The 15,160-nt window shown below is 44.3% G+C and overlaps 1 protein-coding gene across 4 annotated transcripts in view; it reads right to left on the bottom strand.

Annotated features, from left to right (window-relative positions):
- Positions 1–15,160, bottom strand: part of LOC109923450 (cell division cycle and apoptosis regulator protein 1-like) — a 55,140-nt gene that overhangs the window by 25,996 nt on the left and 13,984 nt on the right. For all 4 annotated transcript variants that reach the window (XM_048618649.1, XM_048618651.1, XM_048618650.1 and 1 more), the window contains 5 exons: positions 13,090–13,225; positions 10,553–10,676; positions 9,294–9,434; positions 1,415–1,640; positions 479–592 (listed from right to left, as the gene is read on the bottom strand). In XM_048618649.1, coding sequence (XP_048474606.1) covers positions 479–592; positions 1,415–1,640; positions 9,294–9,434; positions 10,553–10,676; positions 13,090–13,225 — 741 coding nt within the window. The remainder of the gene's footprint in view (positions 1–478; positions 593–1,414; positions 1,641–9,293; positions 9,435–10,552; positions 10,677–13,089; positions 13,226–15,160) is intronic.

Here is a 15,160-nt window from a genome sequence, read left to right as displayed (position 1 = left end):
TCCCTCCGACAGTGGGGCGCTCCCTCAGCGCTGTCCCTCCGACAGTGATGGATCTGATGTCGTGGAGTATAGTATCAATGACCTGTTGATAATGACTACTGGTGGCACTGAGCTATGTATCTCAATCAGAAATATCAAAAACCGGAATATCCAAAAATGTGAACCAGTGGCCTGCAGATGGAGTTATCTGGTCAAAAACTAGTTGCTGAATTTTACCTCACTGCAGAGTATATGACTTCCTTTTTTCACACCTTATCCATCCAGTAGGATGCCTGAACGATAGGAAATTGGTGAAACAGGACTGGAGTAAAGTCTGACTTAAATGCCCCTGCTTTAACAGCTGACAGTGTAATTACACACAAGCACAACCTTCTATCTACTTCTGGCTCAAAGGAGCCTACGCCCAGCAGGCAGTCACTAGCCCCACGAGATCACTAGAGAAAAGCCCTTTTGCAAAACCACATGGCTGTGAACCTACCTTGATCAGTTTGTTAGGATGTTGAGGAACATCAGCTGTCTCCTTTGGTGCTTCAGCCAATGTGCACGCCTGGCTGTATAGCTTTTGGAGGTCAGGGCATGACAACAGTATCACCTAAAATTTCAATCAAACTCAGCAGTGAATAGGCCGGAGACAAGCAACAAACAGAATTTCAAATTCAGACAAAGCTCTCAATGGGAAATTACAGCACAAGAAACAAGCATTTAGCCCTTCAAACTGTATTAACTCTTCACTAGGAATGATCCGACACAACTTGATGACCATGTACTTGCCCTGTATTCCTGACAGATAAACTTAATATTTGCTGAATAGTTTTGTGAGCTACAGTGTTCACATGGTGATGTGGTAACCTTTAGCAATTATGCTTAGATTTCAACTGTAAACAGATTGAGAATGTGTGCTGTTTGTATCTGTGTTAGTGCTTATGAGGGAGAGATGGGGAGCTGCACGGTGCCTGTACGGTGGAGGCAATGGCCTAGTGGTATTATCGCTGGACTGTTAATCCAGGGACCCAGATAACATTCTGGGGACCGGGGCTGCAATCCCGCCACAGCAGATGGTGGAATTTGAGTTCAATAAAAATCTGAGATGAAGAGTCTAATGATGACCATGAAACCATCATCGATCGTCTGAAAAACCCATCTGGTTCACTAATGTCCTTCAGGGAAGGAAACCGCCATCCTTACCTGGCCTACATGCAACTCCAGGCCCACAGCAACATGGGTGACTCTTAAATGCCCTCAAGGAAATTAGGGATGAACAATAAATGTTGGCCTAGTCAGTGATGCCTACATCCTATGAATGAATTAAAAAATGTCAAGAGACAGAAATACCATAGCCAAGTGCACTAGGCTATGGGCTTATTTCATATACACTCTGATTGACATCTGAACTATACATTGCCAGAGGTCTCACCTTAGCACTGTAGGTGGAATCTGCATCATCAGGTTCCACTTGAGTCTCTTGTTCCTCATCCAGGCTCGATCCTTCCTCCATCACATGGAAAACGCATTTTTGTCCTAACTGTAAAGGTTCACTCAATGGGAATGTATTCACCCAGCAAAGCTTGCTATCAAAGAATGTATTAGGGATGTGGAGACAGGGATATCGGCGCTGGACCTCGATCGTATCACAAGAAGAGCTGTAAAACAAAAGAGAAAACACTGCAACAACAAAGACTGTCTATCTGCAATTTAAACGCAGCACCAACACCTCATAACTTTCTTCCATCAAAATACTATTAACAATTGAGAACAAGCCCCATAAACACTCACAATACCCCCCTCTACAAGGCAAGTCCCATTTATCCTATCAATTGTGGCACACAATTCACCACAGTCCAGTTCAGTAGTTTTGAACTCCCAAATTTGTTTTCTGTCTTAGTCCTGTAGTGACCCATATTCCAACACCCTGTGAAAAGTCACACACATCCTCACCTCACCATTATGTGGACCACTGTTTGAAATATATATTTAGATTGAATGATTAACGGAGGAAAAAAGGAAAGTTTTTTTTTCCAACAATTTGGACATTGTCTGGATTGGAAAGAGTTTTTATCATGTGATTTCTTGGAAATAAAGCCAGCAGTGTAAAGTGTGCAGTGGTTTATTTGCATTTCCCTGGAAATCAAGTGACTTTGGAGAAACAGTTAAGCTTTCAAGGAGTTTAAAGATGGGGCTTATCACCTTATTTTCTGTAAAAGCCAGGCTTTGAGAGGACTAGGGGTCTCTATGCTAGTAATGGTCTAGCAACTCTCTCTCTAGACTAGTTCTGACTCAAGAGTCAATGTAACAAAGATACCACTGCAGCTACAAGAGTCTTTCCTGAAAGCCTTCCCTTTGAACAAGTCTCTGGGAAGCTGATAACTCACCAAATAACAGTATCTGTCTACCTGATAAAACCTGAACATTTGGACCATGACCATATTTAAGAGACATGTGCCATCAATCCACAGCTGTCAGCAATTCAACTTTGTCAACAGGAAACAGCAGATGTGAAAAGTCATGTGTGACATGGTTGGTGAGATAATCAACATACTAATTCCAATTTTACCAAAACTCCCATGATTTGAGGACAGTACCATAAGTTTAGAAGGCATCAAGTGGAACTTGTTTCATTTTACAAATGGAGAGTAACAGGCATTGTGGATAAACAGGAACTGGTGAATGTACTGTACTTAGATTTTCTGAAGGTATTTCATAAGGTACACTGTGAATCATTGCTACAGAAAGTAAAGGCTCATGATATGGAGGCAGCATATTAATGCTAGCCATATGCAGAGAGGAGGGATAAATGGGTCTTTCTCTGGTCAGCAAGATGTAACAAGTGGCATGCCACAGGAGTCAGTGTTGGACCTCAACCATTTACGATTTATCTACATGATTTAGATGAAGGGATGAAAGGTATAGTTGCCAAATTTGGTGACAGCGTAGAACAACACAGCACAGGAACAGGGCCTTCGGCTCTCTATATCATTACACTTCTCTAAACCAGTCCCACCTGCCTGGGCAGGGTCTGCATCTTTCTATTCACTGTCGTTCATGTGCCTTTCTCAATGCCTGTGAAACTTTGCTATTGTTTCTGCTTCTACCACCTCCTCTGGCAATGGGTTCCAGACACCTATTACCTTCTGTGTCAAAAACTTTCCGAAAAACATATATCCTTTAAACCTCTCCTTCTCACCTTAAACCTATATCCCTTAGTATTTGACATTGCCATCCTGGCAAAGAGACTCTGATTGCCCGCCCTATCAAAGTTTCTCATAATTTTATATATTTATATCAGGTCACTGCTCAGCCTGCAACACTCAAGCAAAACCAAAACAGGTTTGTCCAACTTCTGCTTATAGCTAATAGACTCCAATCCAGGCAACACCCTGATAAACCTCTTCTGCACCCTCTCCAGAGCCTCCAAATCCTTCCTATAGTGTGGCAACCAGAACGACACAGTCCTCCAAATGTGGCCTGACCAATGTCTTCTAGAGTTGTAGCATGACTTGCCAAAAATTAGATAGCAAAATCAGTTTTGAAGTACATACGAATAGGTTCCAAAAAGATACTGGTAAGACATAGGTTAAATGAGCAGTTAAAGAGATTGCAAAAGCAGCATAATGGGCAAAACATGAAATGATGAATTTTGCCAGGAATTTAAAAAAGCACTGAGAACAAAAAATGCTGGAGATCACAGCAGGTCAGGCTACAGCTCTGAAGAAGAGTTATCCGGACTCGAAACATTGCTCTCTCTCCCTGGATGCTGTCTGACTCGCTATGATCTCCAGCACTTTTGGTTTTCAGTACAGATTCCAGCATCTGCAGTAATTTACTCTGGTATAAAAAAGAAGCAAGTTATCTAAATGGTGACATAACTTATTGATCAGTGGCAACCATGAATGTGGTTTGTTTGGACTTTCAGTAGGCTTTCAAACAAAGACCCATGAGAGATTAAGGTACAAAATTAACACAGGTGCAGGAATGGTTGTTGGATGTTCCGGGGTATAGATGTTTCAAAAGAAATAGGGAAGGAGGTAAAAGAGGTGGGAAGTGGCATTGCTAATCAGGGTTGGTATCACAGCTGCAGAAAGGGACGTCATGGAGGAGGATTTGTCTACTGAGTCAGTATGGGTGGAAGTCAGAAACAGGAAAGGAGCAGTCACTTTATTGGGAGTTTTCTATAGAACGCCCAATAGCAACAGAGACACTGAGGAACAGATTGGGAGACAGATTTTGGAAAGGTGCAGAAGTAATAGGGTTGTTGTCATGGGTGACTTCAACTTCCCTAATATTGACTGGAACCTCCTAAGTGCAAATAGTTTGGAATGGAGCAGATTTTGTCAGGTGTGTCCAGGAAGGATTTCTGACTCAATATGTAGATAGGCCGACTAGAGGGGAGGCCATATTGGATTTGGTGCTTGGCAACCAACCAGAGGCCAAGTGTCAGATCTCTCAGTGGGAGAGCATTTCGGTGATAGTGATCACAACTCCCTGACCTTTACTATAGCCATGGAGAGGGATAGGAGCGGATGGTATGGGAAAGTATTTAAGAGGGGGAGGGGGAATGACAATGCTATTAGGCAAGAACTGCAGGGCATAAACTGGGAACATGTTCTCAGGGAAATGCATGACAGAAATGTGGAGGTTGTTTAGGGAGCAGTTGCTACAAGTACTAGATAGATTTGTTCCACTGATGCAAGGAGGGGATGGTAAGGTGAAGGAACCTTGGATGACAAGACAGGTGGAACACCTAGTCAAGAGGAAGAAGGAAGCTTACTTAACGTTGAGGAAGCAAGGATCGGACAGGGCTCTAGAGGTCTACAAGGTAGCCAGGAAGGAACTAAAGAATGGATTAGGAGAGCTAGAAGTGGGTATGGCGGGTAGGATGAAGTAAAACCCCAAGGCGTTCCATGCTTATGTGAGGAACAAGAGGGCAACCAGAGTGAGCGAAGGGCCAATCAAGGATAGTGGAGGGAACTTGTGCGTGGAGTCAGAGGAGGTAGGGGAGGTCCTTAATGAATACTTTGCTTCAGTATTCACCAGCGAGAGGGACATTGACGTTTGTGAGGACAGCTTGAAACAGGCAGATATGCTCGAACAGGTTGATGTTAGGAAGGAGGATGTGCTAGACATTTTGAAAAACATGAGGATAGATAAGTCCCCTGAGCCAGATGGGATATACCCAAGGTTTTTAGGGGAAGCAAGGGAAGAGATTGCTGCCCCTTTGGCAATGATCTTTGCGTCCTCACTGTCCACTGGAGTAGTACCAGAAGATTGGAGGGTGGCAAATGTCATTCCCTTGTTCAAGAAAGGGAATAGGGATAATCCTGGGAATTACAGACCAGTCAGTCTTACATCTGTGGTGGGCAAATTATTGGAGAGAATTCTGACAGATAGTATTTATGATTATTTGGAAAAGCACAGTTTGATTAGAAATAGTCAGCATGGCTTTGAGAGGGGCAGGTCATGCCTCACAAGCCTTATTGAATTCTTTGAGGATGTGACAAAACACATTGATGAAGGTAGAGCAGTGGATGTGGTGTATATGGATTTTATCAAGGCGTTTGATAAGGTTCCCCATGGTAGGCTCATTCAGAAAGTAAGAAGGCATGAGATTCAGGGATATTTGGCTTGTGGATACAAAACTGGCTATCCAATAGAAGACAGAGGGTGGTAGCAGACGGAAAGTATTTAGCCTGGAGCTCGGTGACCAGTGGCGTTCTGCAGGGATCTGTTCTGGGACTTCTGCTCTTTGTGATCTTTATGAACGATTTGGGTGAGGAAGTGGAAGGGTGGGTTAGGAAGTTTGCCGATGACACGAAGGTTGGAGGAGTTGTGGACAGTGTGGAGGGCTGTTGTAGGTTGCAATGGGACACTGACAGGATGCAGAGCTGGGCAAAGAAGTGGCAGATGGAAATCAACCCAGAAAAGCACGAAGTGATTCATTTTGGAAGGTCAAATTTGAATGCAGAATACAGGGTTAATGGCAGGATTCTCGGCAGTATGGAGGAACAGAGGGATCTTGGGGTCCACGTCCATAGATCCCTCAAAGTTGACACGGTTGTAAAGGAGGCGTATGGTGTGTTGGCTTTCATTGACAGGGGAATTGAGTTTAAGAGCCGTAAAATTATGCTGTAGCTCTATAAAACCTTGGTTAGACCACACTTGGAATATTGTGTTCAGTTCTAGTCACCTCATTCTCGGAAAGATGTGGAAGCTTTGAGAGAGAATGCGGAGGAGATTTACCAGGATGCTGCCTGGACTGGAGAGCAGGTCTTATGAGGAAAGGTTGAGGGAGCTAGGGCTTTTTTCATTGGAGCAAAGAAGGATGAGAGGTGACTTGATAGAGGTGTACAAGATGATGAGAGACATAGATAGAGTGGATAGTCAGAGACTTTTTCCCAGGACGGAAATGACCATTACGAGGGGACATAATTTTAAGGCGACTGGAGGAAGATATAGGGGAGATGTCAGAGATAGGTTCTTCACACAGAGAGTGGTGGGTGTATGGAATGCGCTGCCGGCAGTGGTAGTGGAGTCAGATACTTTAGAGACTTTTAACCGACTCTTGGATAGGCACATGGAGGATAGTAAAATGTAGATATGCACAGTAGGTTGAACTTAGTAGGATAATAGGTCCGCACAACATTGTGGGCCAAAGGGCCTGTATTGTGCTGTACTGTTCTACGTTCTATATTCTAAAGCCAATGGGATTTTTTGGGGGGTTGGTGGTAACTGTACTGAGTTGGATTGAAAATTGGTTAGCAGTCAGAAAATAAACTGTAGGAATATACAGGCTGTTTCCCAAATGGAGGCGGTGACTACTGGGGGAATGCAGGCATCAGCACTCGGACCCCAGCTCTTCACAAATATTAATAATTTCGATGAGGAAACTAATTACAATATCCCCAAATGTGCAGATGAGATAAAGCTGGGTGAGAGGGTGCAATGTAAGCAGGATGCAGACATCGAGCAGTGTAATTTGGACAAGCCAAGTGAATGGGCACATGTATGGCAGATGCAGATTAACATGGATAAATGAGAGGTTGTCTACTTTGGTAGCAAAAATAGGGAGGCAGGTTATCTGAATGGCTATAAATAGAGAGGGGAATGTGCAACGAGACCTGGGTGTCGTCATGCTGACGGTGGGGGGGCGCTCTGAGGAAGGATGCTCTTGTAATAGAGGGAGTACAGCAAAGGTTTACCAGACTGATTCCTGGGCTGGCAGGACTGATCTATGGGGAGAGGTTGAATTGGTTAAGATTATATTTGCTGGAGATCTGAATAGTGGGGAGGGGGGATCTCACCAAATAAAAAATCTGAACAGGACATGTCACAATCGATACAGGAAGGATGTTCCCAATAGTGGGTAAGTCCAGAACCAGAGGATAACGGTAAACTATTCGGGGCTGAGATGAGGAGGATGGTTAGCCTGTGGAATTCGCTATCATTGAAAGCTGTCGAGGGAAAAACGTTGTAGGATTTCAAGCAGTTGGATTATACTAGAGTAAAGTGATCAAAAGATGTGTGAGAAAAGCAGGAATAGGTTTTTTTGAGTTCGACGATCAGCCATGATCATAATGAATGGCACAGCAGACTCAAAGGGCCAAATAGCCCCTGCTCCTATCGTCTGTGTTTCTATGTAAATGTATTGAAGGTAGTTCAGAGAAGTTTTACCAGACTCATGCCTGGAATGGGCAGAATTTCTTTTGTAATGTGGATAGGTTGAACAAGTTATGCTTGTATTCATGGGAGTTTAGAAGAGCAAGATGCAACATGATTGAAACAAAGTCCTTAAAAGTCTTGACAGGGTAGATATGCAGAGGATGTTTCTGTGTATGGGAGAGTCTAGAACTAAAAGACAGAGCTTAAAAATTAGGGGTCACCTATTTCAACAGAGGTAGTGAAGTGAACTTTTTCCTGCCAGAGGATTAATGACTGTTTGAATCTCTCTTCTTGAAAAGGAGGTGAAGTCAGTGTTGTCGAATATTTTTAATGCTGAGGCAGATAGAACCTTGTTAAAGGAGTTGGAAGGTTAACAGAAGCAGGGGGGAATTTGGATTTCAGGTTATAATCACATCAGCCGTGATCTTAGAGTCAAAGAGACGTACAACACAGAAACAGACCCTTTGGTCCAATTCATTCATGTCGACCAGATATCCTAAATTAATCTTGTCCCATTTGCTAGCATTGGGCCAATATCCCTATAAAGCCATCCATACACCTTTTAAATATTATAATTGTACTAGCCTGTACCACTTCTTCTGGAAGCTCATTCCATACACGCACCGTCTTCGGCATGAAAAAGTTGCCCCTTCGGTCCCTTATAATCTTTCTTCTTTCACCTTAAACCAATGCCGTCTGGTTGTGGACTCCCCTATTCTGGGAAAAAGACCCTGTTTGTTCACCCTATCCACAGCCCTCATGATTTTATAAACCTCTGTAAAGATTACCCCTCAGCCTCCGGTGCACCTGGGTAAGGAGTAGAGCCTATTCAGCCTCTCCCTGTAGCTCAAACCCTCCCAAACCCAACAACATCCTTGTAAATCTTTCCAAATTTCACAACATCTTTCCTGTTGAATGGTTGAGCAGACTCGAGGGGCCAAATGGTCTACTCCTGTTCCTGATTCATGTCCTTGTATATATGTTCACAGTCTAATGCTGAATTCTCAGCCATTGGCCAACAGGGTGTTTTTCTTCTCTACTTGTTTTTTTTAAAAACAGTCCATCATCTTTGCAGAAACTTGTCTTTTTGTGTTGTGTTAACGGTGTCTGCAGTGGGATTAAAGGGATATAACTCTAAGCTGGAATCGTAGTTAGCTGTGAACCAGAGTTTGCTACTTGCTCTAAACATAGGCTTTGTTAGAATAAACAATTATTTTGAGTTTATTAAAGATTCTTTCATTTTTGTTAGTGGTATAGAAGACAAGCATTGGCCATTTTAGTAACAGAATCAACATATTTCCAAAATGGTGCAATCTAGGGAGCAGCAGGGCTTCATTATGAGCATATTGCTCCCGTCACAATCAGAACAGTGTGAGAAATTGACCCTTGTCCCATCACCATGTGAGGAATCAGACATTGAACGGTGAAAAGCTTTCAGAGATGTGACAATTCACAATGAAATGAGGTGATCGGCCGTGGAAACACTTTTCCACATGGATCAAAAGCAGCTGTACAAGCACTCTGGACCAAGAATGATGTGAAAATTCCTTGGGTCTGGACTCAACAGGTGCAGCCAAATGCATCTCATCTTCCCAGCAAAAGCAGATCTAAAGACACCATCATATTTAAAGAGACCGTACCAGTCCAGCGAGAAGCGGGAGTACTGCACACTGTATGAAGGGATGTAATGCCGTGCTTTTTTTGCTGGTCCTTCCCCTGAGCCCATATCCTGATATCGTTTCTGGGAACTGCCCTGGCCACCCAGACGCTTGTAATTGTCTCTGTACAAGAAAAGAGAGACAATGTCAAAACACAAAGACAGATTTCAAATGTAACATACCCCTCCTCTGACTAACATGAAACCACAAAAATAAATCTGGGAGTTTGTGAGGGCAAAGTCCTAAGACTTGCTCAACAAGTTTAATTTCTGTATTTAAAAAAAACCTTCACTGTGGCACGGTGGCTCAGTGGTTAACACTGCTGCCTCACAGCACCAGGGACCCGGGTTCAATTCCACCCTCGGGCGACTGTCTGTGTGAAGTTTGCTTATTCTCCCCGTGTCTGCGTGGGTTTCCTCCGGTTTCCTCCCACAGTCCAAAGACAAGCAGGTTGGGTGGACTGGCCATTCCAAATTGCCCATAGAGTTCAGGGGTGTGTAGGTTAGGTGGGTTATAGGGGGATGGGTCTGAGTGGGATGGTCTGAGGGTCAGTGTGGACTTGTTGGGCCGAAGGGCCTGTTTCCACACTGTAGAGTTTCTACAATTCTATGACATCCCTTTCAGTTTCAACATAAGCCGAGCTCACAAACTGCTATCTTGGAGTGGACAAGGTTTAGGACTGGTCCAAGAGACAGTAGCTCAGTCCGCAGCAGCTTAAAAGTAGCAAGCATCTGTTCCTGTTACAGTCATCCTTGTTGAACAAGACTTTGTTAAACCAACATTAATTCAGGGCACGTCCAAACCTTTCAGGTTCTTTTCGAGAGAATCGACTTAATAGTGGTGACCAGGTCAGCCGAAAGCACACCCAAACTCTCAGACGCTGTCCTCCCACAGACAACCATGTTTCAGTCCTCCGCCACCTCAGCTATGATGTTAGTTACAGTCAAATAGCTGCCTAACGCAAACCACCCAAGTTCACTCATGACTTGTCCCATTAGGTGAGAGGGACAGGTTACCCAAACTGCTCCTCAACAGCCAAAATAAAGTCAACAGCAGAGAAATAATCTCATTGGTCTCTCAATACTTCCAATCCATCTAGACCCAGAGGTTAGCAGGGTTTGAGGAGCAGTGTCCCAAACCCCTTCATCCCATCCTATCGCATCATAAAACCTTCACAGCAACAGCAAGTCCTTTCAAACCAACACACATACTTGACCAACATAGAATACAGATCCTCTTACCTCCTGTCACCTCTTCGACCAATGTCCATTCGTCCATTCCGGCCCATTGAGCGCAGTCCCAAATCCAGTCTCCGGCCAAGCTGGGCATGTGGACCCAAGTGAACTAATGGCTGCAACAAACCAGCTGTACAGATGGAGGGAGAGAAGACAGCTCTTCAGACACCATGGTTATCACTGAACAAAGGCCAAAGTACAACAACAAATACATGGAGCTGGTCTCACACCAGGCAAACTTGCAGTTCTCACTGCTCCTTCGTTATCAATGGGTCCAATTCCAATGCACTGTAGATGGACCTCCACCAGAGATGAGAGTGCTGCTTATCACCATCTGCTCAGCAGCAACTAGAGATAGGCAATAAATATTGGTCTTTCCAGTCGCAGCTAACATCAAGGACCCATTTCGAAAATGAACAGGAAAAACAAAGGGAAGCTGAAACTCAAACAGCACTCAATTTTATGTAGAAAGCGCAAGCCAGCGTTGAGTCTAGATGATTCTTCATTAGAGCTGAAGAGTCATCTAGACTCGAAACATTAGTTTGCTCTCTCTCCATGGATGCTGTCTGATCCGCTGTGATACAGATTCCAGCATTTGCAGTAATTTGTTCCTACTCTCTCAAATTTATGTTATCACTTACAACTGAACATCCATATCTACTCAACAGAAGCAAGAAATGAATGTGACAGCAACGTCACAGACTGGATGGCTGACGAACTGTGCCCTGAGTGAATGCAACCCAACCTGCAGACACCATAATGGTATTTTATTAGAATCACAGAATTCCTACAGTGTGGAAACAGGATCTTTGGCCCAACAAGTCCACACCGACCCTTGGACCATCCCACCCAGACCCACACACGGCTGAACATTACGGGCAATTTAGCATGGCCAATCCACCTAGCCTGAACATCTTTGGACTGTGGGAGGAAACCGGAGCACCCGGAGGAAACCCACGCAGACATGGGGAGAATGTGCAAACCCCACACAGACAGTTGCCCGAGGCTGGCATCGAACCCGGTTCCCTGGCGCTGTGAGGCTGCAGTGCTAACCACTGAGCCACCGTGCCGCCCCATGGACATGATGAAAACAATATCAACTAGAAGGGAAAATGTGATAACAAGAGCAGATGGAAAGTGATATTGTGAAGCATTAAATAATAGAATGCAACACAGGGCAGAGTAATAGAAACGAAGAAATACACAAGCCCTAACCCATACAGCTTAATGTTGGTTTTTAATTTGTGCCGCACCACATCTCCCCACCCTTTTGCTATTCAGTCATTCCCTTCATTCAGTCATTCAACACAGAAGAGGTCCTTGGGCCCATTGAATGTGCGCTAGCCTATCTACACGAATCCTACTTTGGGTCTTGATTATTATGACATTTCAAGTGCGCATCCACATACTTTTTAAAGATTCTGAGGTTTCCTACTTCTGCTGCCTTTAAGGCAGTGCGTTTCAGATTCCCGATATCCTCCGAAACTTATTTTTAAACCACTCTAAACCTATCCTTCACCTTGAGGTGTCCAATGTGCCTCTTAACCACCCTCCTAACCTGTCCTGCTGCCAACAACCCAACCTAACGTTCGTCATTGACAGTCTCTGTCTCAGACTTATTTGAGGTCCTCATTCACAGAACCTTTAAAGCAGCACCTCACACTGAGGAAAAGCCTCATGTTATCTACATTGATTAAAAAGACAATGCTAAGTTTTGGGATAGCAGTTAAAATTCTGTCTTTCAGTCTGATTGAGGCTTTAGAGATGTTACAGTAGAATCAACTTGGTTCTGAGCAAACACAAATAGGAAGGAGGATGGGAAGAATGGTGGATTTTTCTAACAGGCTACAGAACAACATGATCCATGTGCCTAAAACGTTGAAAGGTTAGGATGGGTAAAACAGAAGACCGGCTCCAATATTTGTGAGCAATAAGAGGCAAGATTACGTCTGAAAGACTTGATCCACAGGGTAGAAGTCTGCACACAGATGGTGTGTTGATAGGCTACAGGATTCACTTGCATAGGTAACAGCATAAATGATGCAAAACTGTTCAAGACAAGCTTGGATGAATACACGATGGGAAAGGAATTTAAAGAACATAGCGTGTATGATTTGGACGATTACATTATGACAAGGGAAGACTTTGATACTGACTCTTGGGTTAAAGGCCTGTTTCCATGTTGCAGCTGTGCTTATGTACCTGAAGGCTGAAAGGAGAGATAATTACATGTTCTAAAGTGGCTCTACTAAGTCTCCATGCCAATGCTGGCCCCAAAAAAACAGCAGCCTCTCTTCATGCTGAATTAAATTATGTCCCTCTGCTCACGTCTGATCCTTGCATTCTACATGATAAGGGCATCAGCAGCTTGTCCCCTTTCAGCAAAATGTATAAATGAGCTATCTGTGAATGGGACTCATGGGAAAGAGGTCTCCCGCAAAAATGAGTTAAGTACATGCAACCCTTGGGCAATGTCTGAGCGGTTGACAACAAAGGACAAAGCAATCTCTTGCTGTGTGCCAGCATGACTGACAGATACTCACGTTTGTGAGAGAGCTGGGATAGCAGTGGCTGGGAGGATAACAAGGAGGGAATACGTGGAGCTTGAAGCAGTGGCTGAGGCTGTGGCTTGGCTCCGAGGATGCCTTGCTTCTGACCGGACATCATGGGCGACGGGCTCTGCAAAGAAAATCACAGTAGTAGTCAGTATGAAGAAGGAATCTCAAGCCCCTGACATGTACAAAGCCTAATGCAGCAAGGTTTAGCAACTCAACTATAGTGTTCAGAACCTTATCAAGTACAGTGAGCTGGGTGGAAATCCAGTAACGCAGTCCTTTAGGGACTACACCTGAGCCCCCCTCAAAGTGGAGAGCAGCTCATCGAGCCCAAAGTGACAGTGGTGGGTAGTCACAGGTTGTAGAGGGCCTCATAGTCTCGAGTATTGAATGGTGAGGGAGCCAGAGATAGTCTTCAGCGACTTGAATGATGTGAGTGGGGTCAGATAGCATCCTTGGGGACGCAGGTAATGTAGAGGGGAGTGGGGACAGCAGTCTCTGCTGGGGTGGGGGTTGGGCACAATGAAGCTTCAGGGAGTCCAGCAGCTATTATAATGATGACAGCATAGGAACAGAGAGAGAAATAGAACAATACTCAGTGTCCAGAGAGCAGAGACTCCACTCATTGGCCATCAGTGTCTCAGACAAAGCACGAACTCTAAATATATACATTCCAGTTTCCGATCCCCATCAGACAAGTCCATTTATATCACACCTTGAACCTCACAAAACACAGTTCGACACTAAACCAAAAGGGGATAGGATGTCAGGTGACCACAGCCTGGTTAAAGAATTGGCTTTTGAGGAGACAAACAAGGCACCTTGGTGGAGAGCTATTAGGATGGCATTCCAGAGCTCAGCAGCTGATAGGCATTATGCCATTCAGAGAGATCACCTCATGCACAAGTGGCCAGAAATCATGAAGCACAGAGATCTGGGAGGGTTGACAGGCTGAAGGAGATGACTGAAATGGGGAGTGGGGAGACCATGGAGGAATTTGTAAACAAGGATGAGATCAAAACATGAATTGACAGAACACTCCATGTTGGAGGGAACAAGTGAATTGGGCCTGTGGTGAGTTCAGATGCAGGCAGAGTTTTGGATAAACTCGAGCAGAACGTTAAAGACCAACCAAGGTGAATGGGAGTAGTAAATTCTCGAAAAGGTGAGGGCACAGCTGAGCAAATCAGAGGTTGAAAAAATATTCTGACAAACCAAGGGTGACAACTTGGAATTTTGGAGATGCAGCTTAAGAGGTGAATTGGGGGATAGCTCTTTCCAGAAAAGATACAGAAGGAGGTGGTTGGGTTTTGGAAAGAAGGATGTGGATTAATAACACAAGGAAAAAATCAGAAATGGCCACATCAGTCAGAGGAGTGAGATCACTGAAAATAACAAAATCAAGGAGGTGGCTAAAAATATAGGTTGGGGACATCATATGGAGGGAGACTTTTGGGAGATCAGATCACAGATGAGAGTAAACATGATCTGAAACAAAAGGTGAAATCAGGGCTGATGAGAAAGATTGAGGTTGATGGAGGAAAGCAATGCTGATGTCAAGTTTAAATTTTTTGACTTTTTTGATTAGGAAGGCAGGAAAAAAGGAGATGCTTTGAAACAGAGGTACAAAACACTGGACAAGGTGAGGCATTCAAAAGAGGACAATGTGCCAGATGATTAAGGGCTCAAGCCAAGATGTGATTTCTAAATGCTTTGCATTTAGTTATGGCTAGGCATGGCTAGAAAGATCCAGCATTTATCGACTGAGATTAAATTCTATGAGCAGCTGTTGTAGGATTTGAACCTTTGTCCCTTAAAGCATTGTGTGGGTTTCTGGATTACTAGTGAGATTACCAGGATGCAACCACGTTCCAGTGCACCACTGAGAGACAGAGAGAGAGATGGCGAGCGAAGACGGAGGGGGGAACAGACAGAGGGCGGGGAGAGAGAGATAGACGGGGGGGTTGGGAAGAAGAGACAGACAAATGGGGGGGGCAGGGAGAGAGAGACGAGGGGGGCAGGGAGGGAAGAGACAGGCGGGAGGGGGCGAGCAGACAAA

Source organism: Rhincodon typus, chromosome 40 (assembly GCF_021869965.1).
Source record: "Rhincodon typus isolate 14 chromosome 40, sRhiTyp1.1, whole genome shotgun sequence".
Taxonomy (NCBI): Eukaryota; Metazoa; Chordata; class Chondrichthyes; order Orectolobiformes; family Rhincodontidae; genus Rhincodon; species Rhincodon typus.
This window is presented reverse-complemented; position numbering and strand designations above follow the sequence as displayed.